Source organism: Lytechinus variegatus, chromosome 5, assembly GCF_018143015.1.
Source record: "Lytechinus variegatus isolate NC3 chromosome 5, Lvar_3.0, whole genome shotgun sequence".
Lineage (NCBI taxonomy): Eukaryota > Metazoa > Echinodermata > Echinoidea > Temnopleuroida > Toxopneustidae > Lytechinus > Lytechinus variegatus.
Genome location: NC_054744.1, coordinates 45,992,536 through 46,007,544, shown reverse-complemented (window position 1 = coordinate 46,007,544; position 15,009 = coordinate 45,992,536). Strand labels below are relative to the sequence as shown.

The 15,009-nt window shown below is 37.8% G+C and overlaps 1 protein-coding gene across 1 annotated transcript; it reads right to left on the bottom strand.

The window, feature by feature from the left end:
• Window positions 1-704: 704 nt before the first annotated feature.
• On the bottom strand, window positions 705-12,300 carry LOC121416286 (COMM domain-containing protein 10-like). Its single transcript, XM_041609821.1, has 7 exons — window positions 12,197-12,300; window positions 8,343-8,433; window positions 7,267-7,377; window positions 5,916-5,987; window positions 5,728-5,811; window positions 4,658-4,825; window positions 705-2,940 (listed from the first exon to the last, which is right to left on the bottom strand). The coding sequence occupies exons 1-7, from the start codon at window positions 12,223-12,225 to the stop codon at window positions 2,902-2,904; spliced, it is 594 nt and encodes a 197-aa protein (XP_041465755.1). The 5' UTR covers window positions 12,226-12,300; the 3' UTR covers window positions 705-2,901.
• Window positions 12,301-15,009: the final 2,709 nt, after the last annotated feature.

The window sequence follows — 15,009 nt, the reverse complement described above, 5'->3', positions numbered from 1 at the left end:
AAGTATAAAGATATATATTTTTGATATTCTACTCTTATGCTCATTTACAAAAGAACAAAAATCAAATCTTTGTTTACAATATACATAAAGTAATATACATATGGATGCCACAAAACATATTTATGGCAATTTACAGATGGAATATCATATCAAATACTTGCCCACAATTAAAAAGCTACTGGATTATTCAAAACAAGCAAAATGCTCAAGTTTTTTAAAATAAATTCTGATTATTCGACACCTGTAAAGAAATGGGAAAAAAGCATAAAACACATCTTTTTTAAATAGGCAGCTTTGCAACCTCCCTACAACAGTATATGCTCACTTGCTTTACAAAACAAGTTGGTCTACTCTTCTTATTGTTTAATACAAATGGGCAAAACCCATTTCATCTATTAATCAATTTGGTCTACTAGTACTTGCCACTAATATTGGCTAACTGTCATTTATGTTGATGCCAAAATGGCCTAATTTCCTCTCCATCTATTTAGTACTCTTAACATATTTTCTAATGAAAATTTTGTTTTAAATATATTTCATCAGACTAAGTGGTGATAGACCAAGCGGTTATAGATGAAATGGGAATTAGATAAAATGGCAAATAAGTCAACAGGTTATAGACAACATAGCCCGAATTCACAAAGGTGGGTTTGTAATTCATTGGTTGAACCTGTTTCCTGTATAAATTATGCTTATATACCACATATATTAATTAAAAAAGGTCAGATTCTGATGTGCGCTTTTGTCAAAGTGCGCCAAAATGACGCCTGTTGACGTGGTTATCCACGTTTTTTATTCATGAGTCCACTGTTTTGAATTAATGAGTCTGCTTTTCAAACAGTGGACTCCAGAATAAAATAGCGTATTTAACCATGGCAACAGGCGTCAATTTGGCGCACTGTGACAAAAGCGCACATCAGCATTGGACAAATAGACAAATTGGGTATGGACCAAGTGATGATATACCTCAAAAACATGGGCAAGAATTGATAGATGTCTAATAAAATAAATGAGCATGATATATCTATAGTATAAATGAAAATATTGAAGCAGTCTGAATTGATCGGGTACTCCAAATGAATTGTCAGACATCATGAAGTGATTCCTATTGGCAAAATTAAATTCATTACTATGAATTTAATTGCTTCTACTATAAGCATTAAATGAGGTAAAAGTTTATACCCAACCAGCACTGCATGATTCATCCCCGGATTCAGAAAACAGCTATATTGTGCTTTAAAACTTCACTATGGGAATTCAAAAAATTTGCAAAAACTAAACGTCATGACATGCCGTGTTTCAAGTCTGTCCATGTTTTGGTAGAAAGTTTATGATAATCAAACAAGTGGTTGCAGGGATATGGCAATTACAATTGAGCCCCGAACCTGCAAACGTTTGCACAATATCATGAACTTGGTACCAAAATATGCACGATAATTACAAAAACAAGATGGTTCATGAATCACGAGTCTTGGCTGATTTCGCAATCAATAAAATCTGCAATATGATCTTTTGATCCCGAGATGAACTTTGACCCATCATGCTGATGAACACACATGTGGTATTACCTAAGGATCATTTGTAACAAGTGTAAACACAACTGATGCAGAAATATTAAAGGAATAAGCACAATTTGAAAAAAAACTTGGTCTTTTGACACCTGGATGACGTTTAACCCCATCATCCCCCAATAACACACATGTGGCATTACCCAACTTCGTATAGGCAGGACACATAAGCACTGCAGTGTAGGGAAGTTGGGTGACTAACATGAATTTAATGTGGGAGAGGGTCAAACTTGCCACCTCTTATTTGGTTCAGGGTTAAATGCAATATACCCCACGCATAAAGTGAAAGAGTGGTGTTCCTATGATACTCAAAAAACTTAAATTGGCTGACATTAACCATACGTACCATCATCTGACACTCGTAATACACGAGAGATGCTCATAGCAAGAGTAATTATAGTCATCATTTTAATTGATCATCTCGGTCAAAGGTCTTATAAATCTTCTAAAGACCATTGGTCACATATCATTGTATTCCAGTCTAAACTATTAAACATGAGTGGTATGTACATGTCAAGTGGTATGTACATGTACGACTTGGCTTGAAAAATGCTCTAGAATGCAAGCAAAAATTTGGATTTTTTGGTAAATGCTTGATCATGAAGTTATCACTTTTGTGCCATGTATTTGCAAGGTATCACTGGCACAATGACCCAGGGAATTTTGAGGGGGCTACATCTGGTGTATCACATAAAATTTAAACAAATTTGCAGGCAAGCCAGCAAAAATCCAATGTTGAGATAAATTTTGATATATTCAGAAAATATTATATTTCACCCTTCTCTCTTTCCTTTTCTCTTTAGTTTTCTTGGACGTGAAACTTGGGGGAGGGGGCAAGAACCCCACAGCCCCCCCCCCACATTTGTATGCAAGTGCAAAGGAACAAGCTTTACTTATGATTGCTCATGTGTATGAAGCAAACACTAGTATTATGCTCATATCCTCAAGATTGCACACACAAAAACGATCATTACGAGTCTGGCCTGTATTCTGAACTCAAGTTTAATTTAACCCCTGGTCTAAAGTCATGATTCAACTATGGATGGCCAATTGTGTCAAAAATCAGTAGGCATTCAATTTGACACCACATTAATTTCTAATTCATCATAACTGTTTGGGAATGATAACTAAAATAATTTTCTTCACCATTTAACTTTTCAAAAAGGAATAAAATACATGTAGGAAGTGTACAATGTTAATACAGTTTTAGTATTTTTGGCTTCATAGCACTGACTTAGACCAAGGTTTAAATCAAACCATGATTAGGAATACAGACCAATAACTCTAAACTGGAATAATTTGATTGCGTCTCTGATGAATATCTACGCTGTCATCAGCTCAGAGCATCTAACTGACCTTGAATGGTTTCCAACTGAAAGAAAAGAAAATACAAGAAACCAGAAAAATGAAATCACTGTCATCGGAAATGGCTTACATAGAAAAGTATTAAAAGCACAACAGACATCGACACAAATACAGGTAAATATATCCCTCCTTAAGAGTACATGCAGAGTCTAGAAAATGATCATATCCATGTATCTACATACATGCCTAAACTTATTGATACTCGACCAAACCATCAAAATGGGGGCTATTGTGTCATCAAATGCTACTTCTTTCGTCATCATATTAATTAACATTATTTTTTTTATACTTAGATTTGTTTCAAGAACTGTGTAAAATGATACTTTTTCAACCAATTCACTGCGATGGCAAACTACTGCTACTAATCATAATGTATTGTTTCTCTTGACTCTGAAACTACACATGAACATAATAAAAAGTGCACCGATCTCGTTCATGCACTAATATCGTATGAAAAATTCTTTACACACACAAAATTGTTTTACTCTCATTTAAATCAGTTTTCATTAGATTTTCAAAGTAAATTGTCATTGTATTATGGTTGGCCACACCAATACATAGAACTATTTAAGACTTTGGAAGACTACATATTAAACTACAGAGTAATGAAGTGATGGACAAAGAAATGCCTCATGCAATTCAGCATTTTTGATGCTCTATGAACTAGACCAATAATACATTGATTTCAGAGGGGCTAATTATGTATTCATGAGGTCATATCTCCCCCCCTCCCAGGCTGATTCCAAATTTGGGCATGGGCAGAAGAGGAATTTCATCATGCTCTCCCAAAATATGGTAGAAAAACACTAAAATGCTAAATTGTAACATCAATGAAATCACCCTTCAGTACTCTATATTAATTGATGGAATATGATGCTATTACATAGTGGGTACAAACAGAATATTTGAATAAAATTACTTGTGATAATGATCAAAATACCTTAACCCTATCTAGCCTGTGGTATTTTGGGAGTTCCTATGGCCGGGGGGGGGGGGGCCTGGGAGGCCCCCCCAAGATCTCGGCCATCGACCGCGCGATCGCGCCGAAAATTGGCACAAGGGTTGCCTGGAACATAATCTACCAGATTGTACAGTAATTTATTTCATGCGAATCGCTATTAAGTGATTATGCTAATTTATGCGTAATTAGTATGCGAAATCATACTTTATCCTCTAACTCCCTAAATAAAGCTCCAAATGTACTAATTTTTGGTATAGAAACTCTTTGTGGTGTCCTAAGCAAGAGTACATGAAAAAATTGTGATATCAAATCATTTTCTTTTGTATTTCTTTGTTTTTTGACCTTTTGTTTTTCATTGTTTTTTCAATGAAATTTGTTGGGGACTCTTCTGTGATCATAAAAAGCATAAAATGAATACATTTAGACTAGCAAAACTAAAAATAATCATACATTTATGAATTTTGGTTAAAAACACAATTTGCATTGACTTTGTACACGAAATCACGTTTTTGAGCAATTTTCGGTCTGACATGCACTTACATAATAATGTTAGGTAATTTCGGAACCACGTACCGGGTAATGCAAAATTGGTCTCAAAAGTTGCGCAAGACTTGAAAGTAAAAACTCAGCGAGCGGCGAGGTCAAAAAATTTCGCACGGCGAAAATATCGCGCGATTCGTTGAGGGGGGGGGCCTCGGAGGCCCCCCCAGCCTAGATAGGGTTAAAACAGAATCAGCATCATACAATTAGGGACGCTACCTACCTGATTATAGAATGAAAATAGTTCTTCATGAGTAAACTCGATTCGTATCCTATCCTTATCTCCATGATCAGTAGTTATTCCTAGTTCTATCAAAGCGTTTGGCATTTTAAGCTTGGTTTGGTTCTGCTGTGACATCTGAAGATTCAATCTCCAATTCACATCTGTCAGCTGTAACATTGAAGAAAAGATATTTTCACTATTTCATTTATTTCTATTATCAGGATAACAAGAACCATTTTTTTTTTGAAATCCTGGTCTTGTTTAGTTGCAATAGAACATCTGAGATATGAATTATAATAATAAACAACAATCATAACTAAAAAAACACAGATGAATAGAGCAAATACAAGGATAGAAATATCAAAAGCAATTTCTAAAGCAATTGGGACAATAATAATAATAATATCACCCAAAATGCCTTTATGAACAGTGTATAAATAAACTGAACAATTGTCTACTTACCAGGTATAACAAGCAATTGGTCAGAACAAGAGGTCCATAGTTTTAATATAAAACTGAGCTTCAATACAAATGCACTCTTTTAGTTTCTAGTATTACATTGCGTTCAACGTTTTAATATTCTTAATTATTATTATCATAATTAAAGATACAGGGGTAAATACGATGTGGTAACGATCTCAAAACGAGTTCGAACAGAATCAAATAAATTTACCACCAAGTGTTAGTATATATAAATAAAATGTGCCAAATGTCTCTGAAAGAAAAGGCGTAATTGCTGAGAAATGAGCAAAATAAGCATGGAATTCCATCAAATGTCAGATATTTTTCCACCCAATATTTAATACAATGTCCCACATATGCTTTTCTATTTAATGTTACTCAGAATTATCGGTTTTGAGCTAAGATTTCATGATTTCATAAAGATACATGTAAGTTTACATTAATGTCCCAGATCTAGATATATAACTAGATATATAATATGGTGACAATTCACCTTGATTTCAATGATTTTCTCATGCAACCATTTTCTTTTCGCTATAATGAACATCCAGGGTAAACATTTTACAGTTGGCTGATTAAAAAATAGCTGTATTTAAGATCATACTTACTTGATTAGGAGAAAGTGACCGTTTTCTAAGTTTCTCCACAACATCTTTCCCAAGTGATGTCCAAGCTTTGGCAAATAAAGACACCTGTAACATAGACAGAGAGAAAGAATAGGTGTAATATATAAAGCTGTCGTTTTACAACTACCACAAGGCAATATTCTTGTTGACTTGAGTGTAAGCTGACTCACCTTTTCTTCATTGAGATGTATGCTCTGGAGTTGTTGAGAAAGATTGGCTGGTTTGGTCAAATGATACGCTGCCTGAAAGGGAACAAAAGACCATTAGCATAATACGTCTCCGTGTGTTGCCCCATTCAGACACACAACAAAAAGAGCAACAACAATAATACTCGTAATGAAGATCATCTAGAATCATCTGAGTCTCATCTACAATCACTAATACGTGTTATTTACCAAGCTCATTTTCTCTCTTGAGTTTCTTATTCTTTGCCTGTTGTGTATGACAAATAGTTGATTCACCCATTTTGAATAAAAATAACAATAAATAGACTATCAATGATCTCATGCAATAAAGTAAAATACAAATCTAATAAGCTCTATCTTGATTTGAAAAAAAAAATAATTATTCATTATACATCTATTAAATCTAACCATGCTAGAACATGAATATGCATTTAAAGACAGATTAAAAATAAAAACAAGACAAACCTTAAAAAAAAGTTGTAAGAGATCTATGATAATGTATGGGAGTGAGAAAAATAGTGAAAATGATGTGGGATTTTGAGGATAAAGAGAGCAAGATTGAGAGTGATGTGAAGTAGATGGATAATAGGAAGGAGGACAAAGGCTGGGTTTACGATCAGTCTACCACATTTTTCAAACGGCTGTCAAATCAAATGAGAAAATTCAATTTGCTTTGGGTAGTCTTGTGAAAAAAATGACAACCAACAAAAATATGTTGTCAATGGGTGAATTAGAAAATGTTGCTTTTCATACGAAATATCTCTCTCATACATTTTAACCTCTATCCATAAAAACAAATTGAAGTTCCTTCTTGGTTTGGACAGCACAGAGCAGGTTGAAAAATGTTGTGAAAATAGCTGATTTTCTAACCTGGAATCAAACTAAAGTCAAACAGGAGGCTTGAGCTGAGGATAAAACTGAATTGTGTAAAGAGGGAGAGATAAGGATGATTGCTCTCAGTGTGAGGTAAATCCTATCACTCCTGGGCCCCTGTCTTACAAAGAGTTGCAATTGATCCAGTCAATCACAACTATGGAAAGCCAGCAACCCCAACATCTAAAATGCATGTTTGTTCAAAATATTTTCTAGATATGATGTATAGTCATACATTCTTTGTTTTCTTTAAAATTCAGTGTGCTTCTCATTGTTTACAAAGGATGATGTGCAAACTTCAGGTGGAAAAAATTATGACATTGATGGATTTCCTTATAGTTGAAGTTGATCGGATCAATTGTAATTCTTTGTAAGACAGGGCCCCGGTTCATCAAGGACAAACCTGGTTCAAAAATACTGAGTGAATGGCTGATAGCATGAATAGCTGAATAATGTAACTAACCTGTTCAAGAATAAAAGCAGTAGTTTCTAAAACAAGTTCTAAATCATTCCTTTCCATCCCAAGAGCATCTTCTAATTTCTCTTCTTCATCCTCGGTGAAGGAATGTTCATCCTGAAAATGAAAAAAAAAACTGTAAAATGGTCCTCTTTCATAAATGATAATGAATCATGCTTAGAAGAATTCAAACTTGTATTCTCAAAATACTGTTTATGTGTATGCCGTATCTACTTCTTCAAATGCCATGAGCACACAAAGGTGGTCCTGTGCATTTTTTAAGTATCCACTATTATCACTATCCTCTGATGCAGAAAAAGCAGTCCCAATGAACAAGTGTCAAGACAGGTTCCTAACCGGTGAATCTTCCAATCTTGAAACTCTTCAAGAGTTGGGATAAAATGGGACCACACAAATTTGCTTGAATTTATAGGCAAAATTTGAAGTTCATGATAGATGAGGCAACTAAAAGTGCTTTGCATAATAAAGTTTGAATAATTGCTTTTACTTGGGCGATTGTTTGAAATGCAGACTCTAATGAATGTTTCAATGAATGAATTAATTGAAGGCAAACCAAACTTATAGTCTTTGTAGACAGAGGTGAGGTTTTTAACTTTCTATAAAGGTGGTAGCTAAACCAGATTTGACTGTACAGTAAATCTAATTAGAATGTCTTATGGGGTGTTGCAAGAAACTTGCGATCAATTGCAAATCTATTTTTGGTCCCTAAATCAATCGTATGTCTTTTAGGTAATTGCAAATTATTGATTGATTGCTAATCTTCTCCTTGAAACAAGAAGTTTAATCTGATTTGCTACAGCTAACGTTGATCTATCAGTTGTAAAATTCCTAAGACTGGAAGTATAAATGAATTAACCTCATAGAAACTATCATTTACGTGTACCATCTCACTTTCTGTAAGTCCTAGCATTAGGAGAAGTTTAACTGATGAAGCTGCAGTGTATCATCCACTCCCACATTAAACAAATGAAAGCAGCGTTCTGAGGCCAATATTAATATCAGCCTGGAATACATCTTTTGAAGGCACTTCAATTGACAATGAAACTTGATATATGACTCACCCTAAGATGAAGTTTCTGAATAATTCTTTGTAGAAGTCGAGGGAACTTTGAGGAATCAAGCTCATTTATAAGCCCGACTGCTTTCTTGATGCTGCAATATCAATGAAAGGTTTAAATGAACTTGATTACTAATGGCATAGCCTGAATATTACTCAGCTTTAGAAATTATTCATCAAAATGTTCAAACATTATACAAATTAAATCCCACATCAATAACACAAATTTATAAATGTAGATTTTGATGATTATGAATCAACACTCCTAAGGAATAAAACGATACAAATAATGCTATTGACTGATAACTATCAAAAGTTTTGGGTCTCCCATGTTCATTATTCTTTCAGGTAGTGTCTATCTGCCATTGTTTTGGGAATAAATGTGTTCGAAGGAATCTTAACTATTATGTAGAACCAGTTTCAATAAATGATTTATAGTGAGATCCTCTAGATAACCAAGTGACAGGGGTAGTGGGTCATGGACTGGGATGGAACCTTCATTGGTTTTAGAGAAGAAGGTTATATTCGCTATCCTTTGTCTCTCTGCAAGTGTGCCCCGACCATGTTCTGTACATGGAAGAAAATATAATCATTAAGTCAATTTGCATAGAAATCTAGGTAACTCATAAAAATTGTGATATGAATTAATCTACATGTATTAGACTAGTAGGGTATTTTTTCAATTTCAGCTTTAACAGAAAAATGTAGAAAAAAGGGGAAAATCGGATCGGATCGGGAATTGGAATAAAAATCGGTTACAACATTAATTAAAAGACTGGAAGAACTTGCCACCATGTTTACGTGATCTTGGTTTCATTGTCTTTCGCTTGGCATCAGCACGCAAACAGCATCCATATAATCATAGTAAGTGTATAATTTCTGTTTCCACATTTCATTAAGATTACTATTGAGCCCCCAATCTACCCTAGTGTCTATCTCGTTTTGCACGGCCGACTTGACTCCTGGGGCCGATTGCACAAAGGGTCTTTGCAATAATGTTGTAACCCGCAAGTGAAAACCCGAACCGTACCGTCCCGTATAATCCAATAATTTGCAAGCGGGACCCGCTGACCCGTCGGGTTTTAACCCGCAAGTCAATTTATCTTTGAAAAAATGAAAAACATTATTTCTGCAATCCCCACACTATACAGGCTCAAATCAGGAAAATATATGTCTACTACTACCTAGCCTAGAGTGAATTTACTTACAATTTGCAAATTCGCCTTTTATTCCGGAGAGAAAATGTTTTTTGGGTGACTTTGTACCATGAAATGGGTCCGCTCTGATCTCGAAATTGAAAGCATTACGCAATTAACGCCTCGGATCGGAGCTAGCGAGCCGCAGCTCAGCGCGCTAGCTAGCCCAGGCTGCCCAGCAAGGATCGGCAGACGGCAATGTTGTTTTTCAGTCCAGGTCGGTCGACAATGCGACTCACAACAATCATAATTACAATATTCAATTCCATGGGACCTCGTCTATAAAGTAATCAAAATTGCAATAAATACCTGGATAATGATACAGTCAATTTTTTTCTTCTCGTTTGTCTCTATATTATTTCCTTCTGTTTTTGTATTTCATTCGATAATATGGCCGCTAAAACTCGATGTTCAGTTTCCCGTCGCCCGCGTTATGAAATTTGGCCCGCGTTTGAAAATCAAATTCTGAAAATAAACTATTTGGATATCTAGATTCAAAACTGATTTAAAACATTAATATAAGCTTTTCAGTAAGACAATTACTTGTATATCTTGTAAATACCTGCAAATCTTTTCTTTCTTTTTTGTGAATGGAATGACGCTGCATGCTCAACCATACCTCGAGGGATGTTCGTGCAGGCTCCACTCAACAACCGTAGAAGTGGTGGAGCCTGCACGAACATCGCTCGAGGTATGGTTGAGCTACCTCAATAAATCCCAAAGTCTAGTAAACTCGCGTTGGTGAGTTATCATACGGCCTAGTACTCATCCAAAATAACTTATCTTATTTGCTAATTATAACTTAAAAATCATTTGTTTTATTTTTCCAGGGGATGAGTTAAATATCAGACAAAAAATCATCAAAGCTCAATCTGTTACAAGGCCGACGGGAGACTCACCCACGTACGCATTGGCGCTTGTGCTAGCTAGTCTGAGCTCTGTCTCTCTGCCAGAGCTCTGGGGGGACAATTCGCTCTGTAAAGGCCTCAATGATGGTGATTTTCTGCTTCAGACAGAGTTTATATTTCGGGTATATTTTTCAAAACTGCCAATGAAGTTTGATGATTTCTTCATTGTCATGTATATTTAAGTTATTAATGAGTTTATTCTCACCAAATTTAGACTCCCCCATAGAGAAATACAATTTTCGTGGAGATCTGCGTTTTCAAAGAACTTCAGGAAAAGTAAGGGTATGTGGGCCTTTATTACATGGCCAAATACTGGAATTAGATGGAGTAAAATTTAGATATTAAATTCATTTATATCAAGTTCAACTCACAGTCTCACCCACACAAACACACCCACATCCAAGATTCTAGGCATGAAAAAAACTTTAAAAATCATACAATATTAAACAACAAGTAATAATTTAATAAGTGAACAGGTATTCCTCAAAATACAAAAAACGTAGCATTTGAAAAGAGCCCCTGAAATATTGCAAAAAAAAAATGAAAATGGAGCCCCCCCAAAAAATGATTAATTTTTCCCTGGCTTCAAGTTCCACAGAATAAAGTGCGTTAAAAGGTTACAAAAGGTCAAACTTTCATCTTCTGAAAAATAATGAATAATGAAATCGGTTCCTCATTATGAGCTGGAAAAAATGGGACGGGAAACTCAACATCGAGTTTCATTGGCCCATGCGGTTGCTTTTGACTGCGCTGCATGCATGCACTGGCGCTGGCCTTTGAAAGAGAGCAACTCGATGTATTTATCATGTTGAACTGTCTCAGACTCAGTCCTGTTCACTATTCACAAGACAAAAATACGCTGGCATTTTTAAAAGGAAATATCTACGTCTCTAAAAGAATCTGCCACGTAAGAAGCACATGATCTTAACTCAATTTTCACTGTGAATGTTTTTATTATGCGTCGTTTATTCTCCCTTTTTTTCACATGACGGTCTGCGGGTTTGAGAATGAACTCGGCCCGGCCCGCAACCCGCGATCGGAGGCATACCGGCAGGTTAACCCGTACCGCAACGGGTGCGGGTTACAACATTACTTTGCAAGGACCGTCTTTCGTGTCGCCCATCTTTTATGATGCGCGATGTGAAACGCATTTTAAATAAATTACCTGCGAACACATTTCATTTGTCCGTTAAAATTAACAAAATATTTGTTCATAAAAAATTAAAATGTGATATATGATGAAATTGTATAAAATTTGAGGCCAAATCGAGGTTTTGGGAACCACTCGTAGATTTGTGTACGCGTACTTGTGTACAAAGTGAATGGAGATGGAAATAGGGAACCGTGCGCATGCGTGTGACTGAATAAAACGCTGCTGTATGAAGTGAACGGTGGTCCCCTACAATGCCAAATTTGATTTAAAAGCAAGCTAACGAATCTTATTCTTTATCATAAATTTCAGAAACACCCCGCTTATAGCGTATCATAAAAGATGGGCGACACGAAAGACGGTCCTTGGAAAGACCCTTTCGTGCAATCGGCCCCTGGGCGATGGGCTCCGGCCCGCTTCGCGGGTCGGAGCTCCCTGGCCTGGGTTTTGGCATAGGTAAGGTACCGTACCGTACGTACGTATACGGTACCGGTACCGTACGTATCCACTCATCCCAGCGCCAGCGGCTTATTAAATTTTACAATGAATCAAAAGTCACTCATCTTCGAATTCATTAATGTGTCAAGGTACTAGGTTTACATACCTAGCAGTTTCCGTGAGAATCAAAGCCATGTCAACGCTATTACACTAAGAACTTTCGTCAAAACATTCGAAAATCATGAAAATTGTGAACTTTCGTATCGACCGAATACTACCAAAACCCAGTTCAAATGATGGCGCCCTTCATTTTCACCCCTATTTTTTGCGGTCTGCTACCATCCTATCTCTCTGCTACCATCCTATCTCTCTCTGCTACCATCCTATCTCTCTCCTACCATCCTATCTCTCTGCTACCATCCTATCTCTCTGCTACCATCCTATCTCTCTGCTACCATCCTATCTCTCTGCTACCATCCTATCTCTCTGCTACCATCCTATCTCTCTCTGCTACCATCCTATCTCTCCTACCATCCTATCTCTCTCTGCTACCATCCTATCTCTCTCCTACCATCCTATCTCTCTCTGCTACCATCCTATCTCTCTCCTACCATCCTATCTCTCTCCTACCATCCTATCTCTCTCTGCTACCATCCTATCTCTCTCCTACCATCATATCTCTCTCCTACCATCCTATCTCTCTCCTACCATCCTATCTCTCTGCTACCATCCTATCTCTCTGCTACCATCCTATCTCTCTGCTACCATCCTATCTCTCTCTGCTACCATCCTATCTCTCTCCTACCATCATATCTCTCTCCTACCATCATATCTCTCTCTGCTACCATCCTATCTCTCTCCTACCATCCTATCTCTCTGCTACCATCCCATCTCTCTCCTACCATCCTATCTCTCTCCTACCATCCTATCTCTCTGCTACCATCCTATCTCTCTCCTACCATCCTATCTCTCTGCTACCATCCTATCTCTCTTCTACCATCCCATCTCTCTCCTACCATCCTATCTCTCTCCTACCATCCTATCTCTCTCTGCTACCATCCTATCTCTCTCTGCTACCATCCTATCTCTCTGCTACCATCCTATCTCTCTGCTACCATCCTATCTCTCCTACCATCCTATCTCTCTCCTGATCCTATCTCTCTCCTACCATCCTATCTCTCTCCTACCATCCTATCTCTCTTCTACCATCCTATCTCTCTCCTACCATCCTATCTCTCTGCTACCATCCTATCTCTCTGCTACCATCCTATCTCTCTTCTACCATCCTATCTCTCTCCTACCATCCTATCTCTCTCTGCTACCATCCCATCTCTCTCCTACCATCCTATCTCTCTCCTACCATCCTATCTCTCTGCTACCATCCTATCTCTCTGCTACCATCCTATCTCTCTGCTACCATCCTATCTCTCTTCTACCATCCTATCTCTCTCCTACCATCCTATCTCTCTCTGCTACCATCCCATCTCTCTCCTACCATCCTATCTCTCTCCTGATCCTATCTCTCTCCTACCATCCTATCTCTCTCCTACCATCCTATCTCTCTCCTACCATCCTATCTCTCTCCTACCATCCTATCTCTCTCTGCTACCATCCCATCTCTCTCCTACCATCCTATCTCTCTCCTACCATCCTATCTCTCTGCTACCATCCTATCTCTCTGCTACCATCATATCTCTCTGCTACCATCCTATCTCTCTTCTACCATCCTATCTCTCTCCTACCATCCTATCTCTCTCTGCTACCATCCCATCTCTCTCCTACCATCCTATCTCTCTCCTGATCCTATCTCTCTCCTACCATCCTATCTCTCTCCTACCATCCTATCTCTCTCCTACCATCCTATCTCTCTGCTACCATCCTATCTCTCTTCTACCATCCTATCTCTCTCTACCATCCCATCTCTCTGCTACCATCCTATCTCTCTCCTACCATCCTATCTCTCTGCTACCATCCCATCTCTCTCCTATACCATCCTATCTCTCTCCTACCATCCTATCTCTCTCTGCTACCATCCTATCTCTCTCTGCTACCATCCTATCTCTCTCCTACCATCCTATCTCTCTGCTACCATCCTATCTCTCCTACCATCCTATCTCTCTCCTGATCCTATCTCTCTCCTACCATCCTATCTCTCTTCTACCATCCTATCTCTCTCCTACCATCCTATCTCTCTGCTACCATCCTATCTCTCTGCTACCATCCTATCTCTCTTCTACCATCCTATCTCTCTCCTACCATCCTATCTCTCTCTGCTACCATCCCATCTCTCTCCTACCATCCTATCTCTCTCCTACCATCCTATCTCTCTCTGCTACCATCCTATATCTCTCCTACCATCCTATCTCTCTGCTACCATCCTATCTCTCTGCTACCATCCCATCTCTCTCCTACCATCCTATCTCTCTCCTACCATCCTATCTCTCTCCTGATCCTATCTCTCTCCTACCATCCTATCTCTCTCCTACCATCCTATCTCTCTCCTACCATCCTATCTCTCTCCTACCATCCCATCTCTCTGCTACCATCCTATCTCTCTCCTACCATCCTATCTCTCTCCTACCATCCTATCTCTCTCCTACCATCCTATCTCTCTGCTACCATCCTATCTTTCTCCTACCATCCTATCTCTCTCTTACCATCCCATCTCTTTCCTACCATCCTATATCTCTCCTACCATCCCATCTCTCTTCTACCATCCTATCTCTCTCCTACCATCCTATCTCTCTCCTACCATCCTATCTCTCTCCTACCATCCTATCTCTCTTCTACCATCCCATCTCTTTCCTACCATCCTATCTCTATCCTACCATCCTATCTCTCTCCTACCATCCTATCTCTCTCCTACCATCCTATCTCTCTCCTACCATCCTATCTCTCTTCTACCATCCCATCTCTTTCCTACCATCCTATCTCTATCCTACCATCCTACCTCTCTCTGCTACCATCCTATCTCTCTTC

Bases quoted from the DNA above. Each gene is read 5' to 3' on its own strand.
- LOC121416286 (XM_041609821.1), bottom strand. From the start codon at position 12,225: ATGGCTTTGATTCTCACGGAAACTGCTAG. The intron at 8,434-12,196 runs GTATGTAAACCT...TTGATATTGCAG, and splicing joins ATTCTCACGGAAACTGCTAG to CATCAAGAAAGCAGTCGGGC. The intron at 5,988-7,266 runs GTTAGTTACATT...GTTCCCTTTCAG, and splicing joins CTGCTTTTATTCTTGAACAG to GCAGCGTATCATTTGACCAA.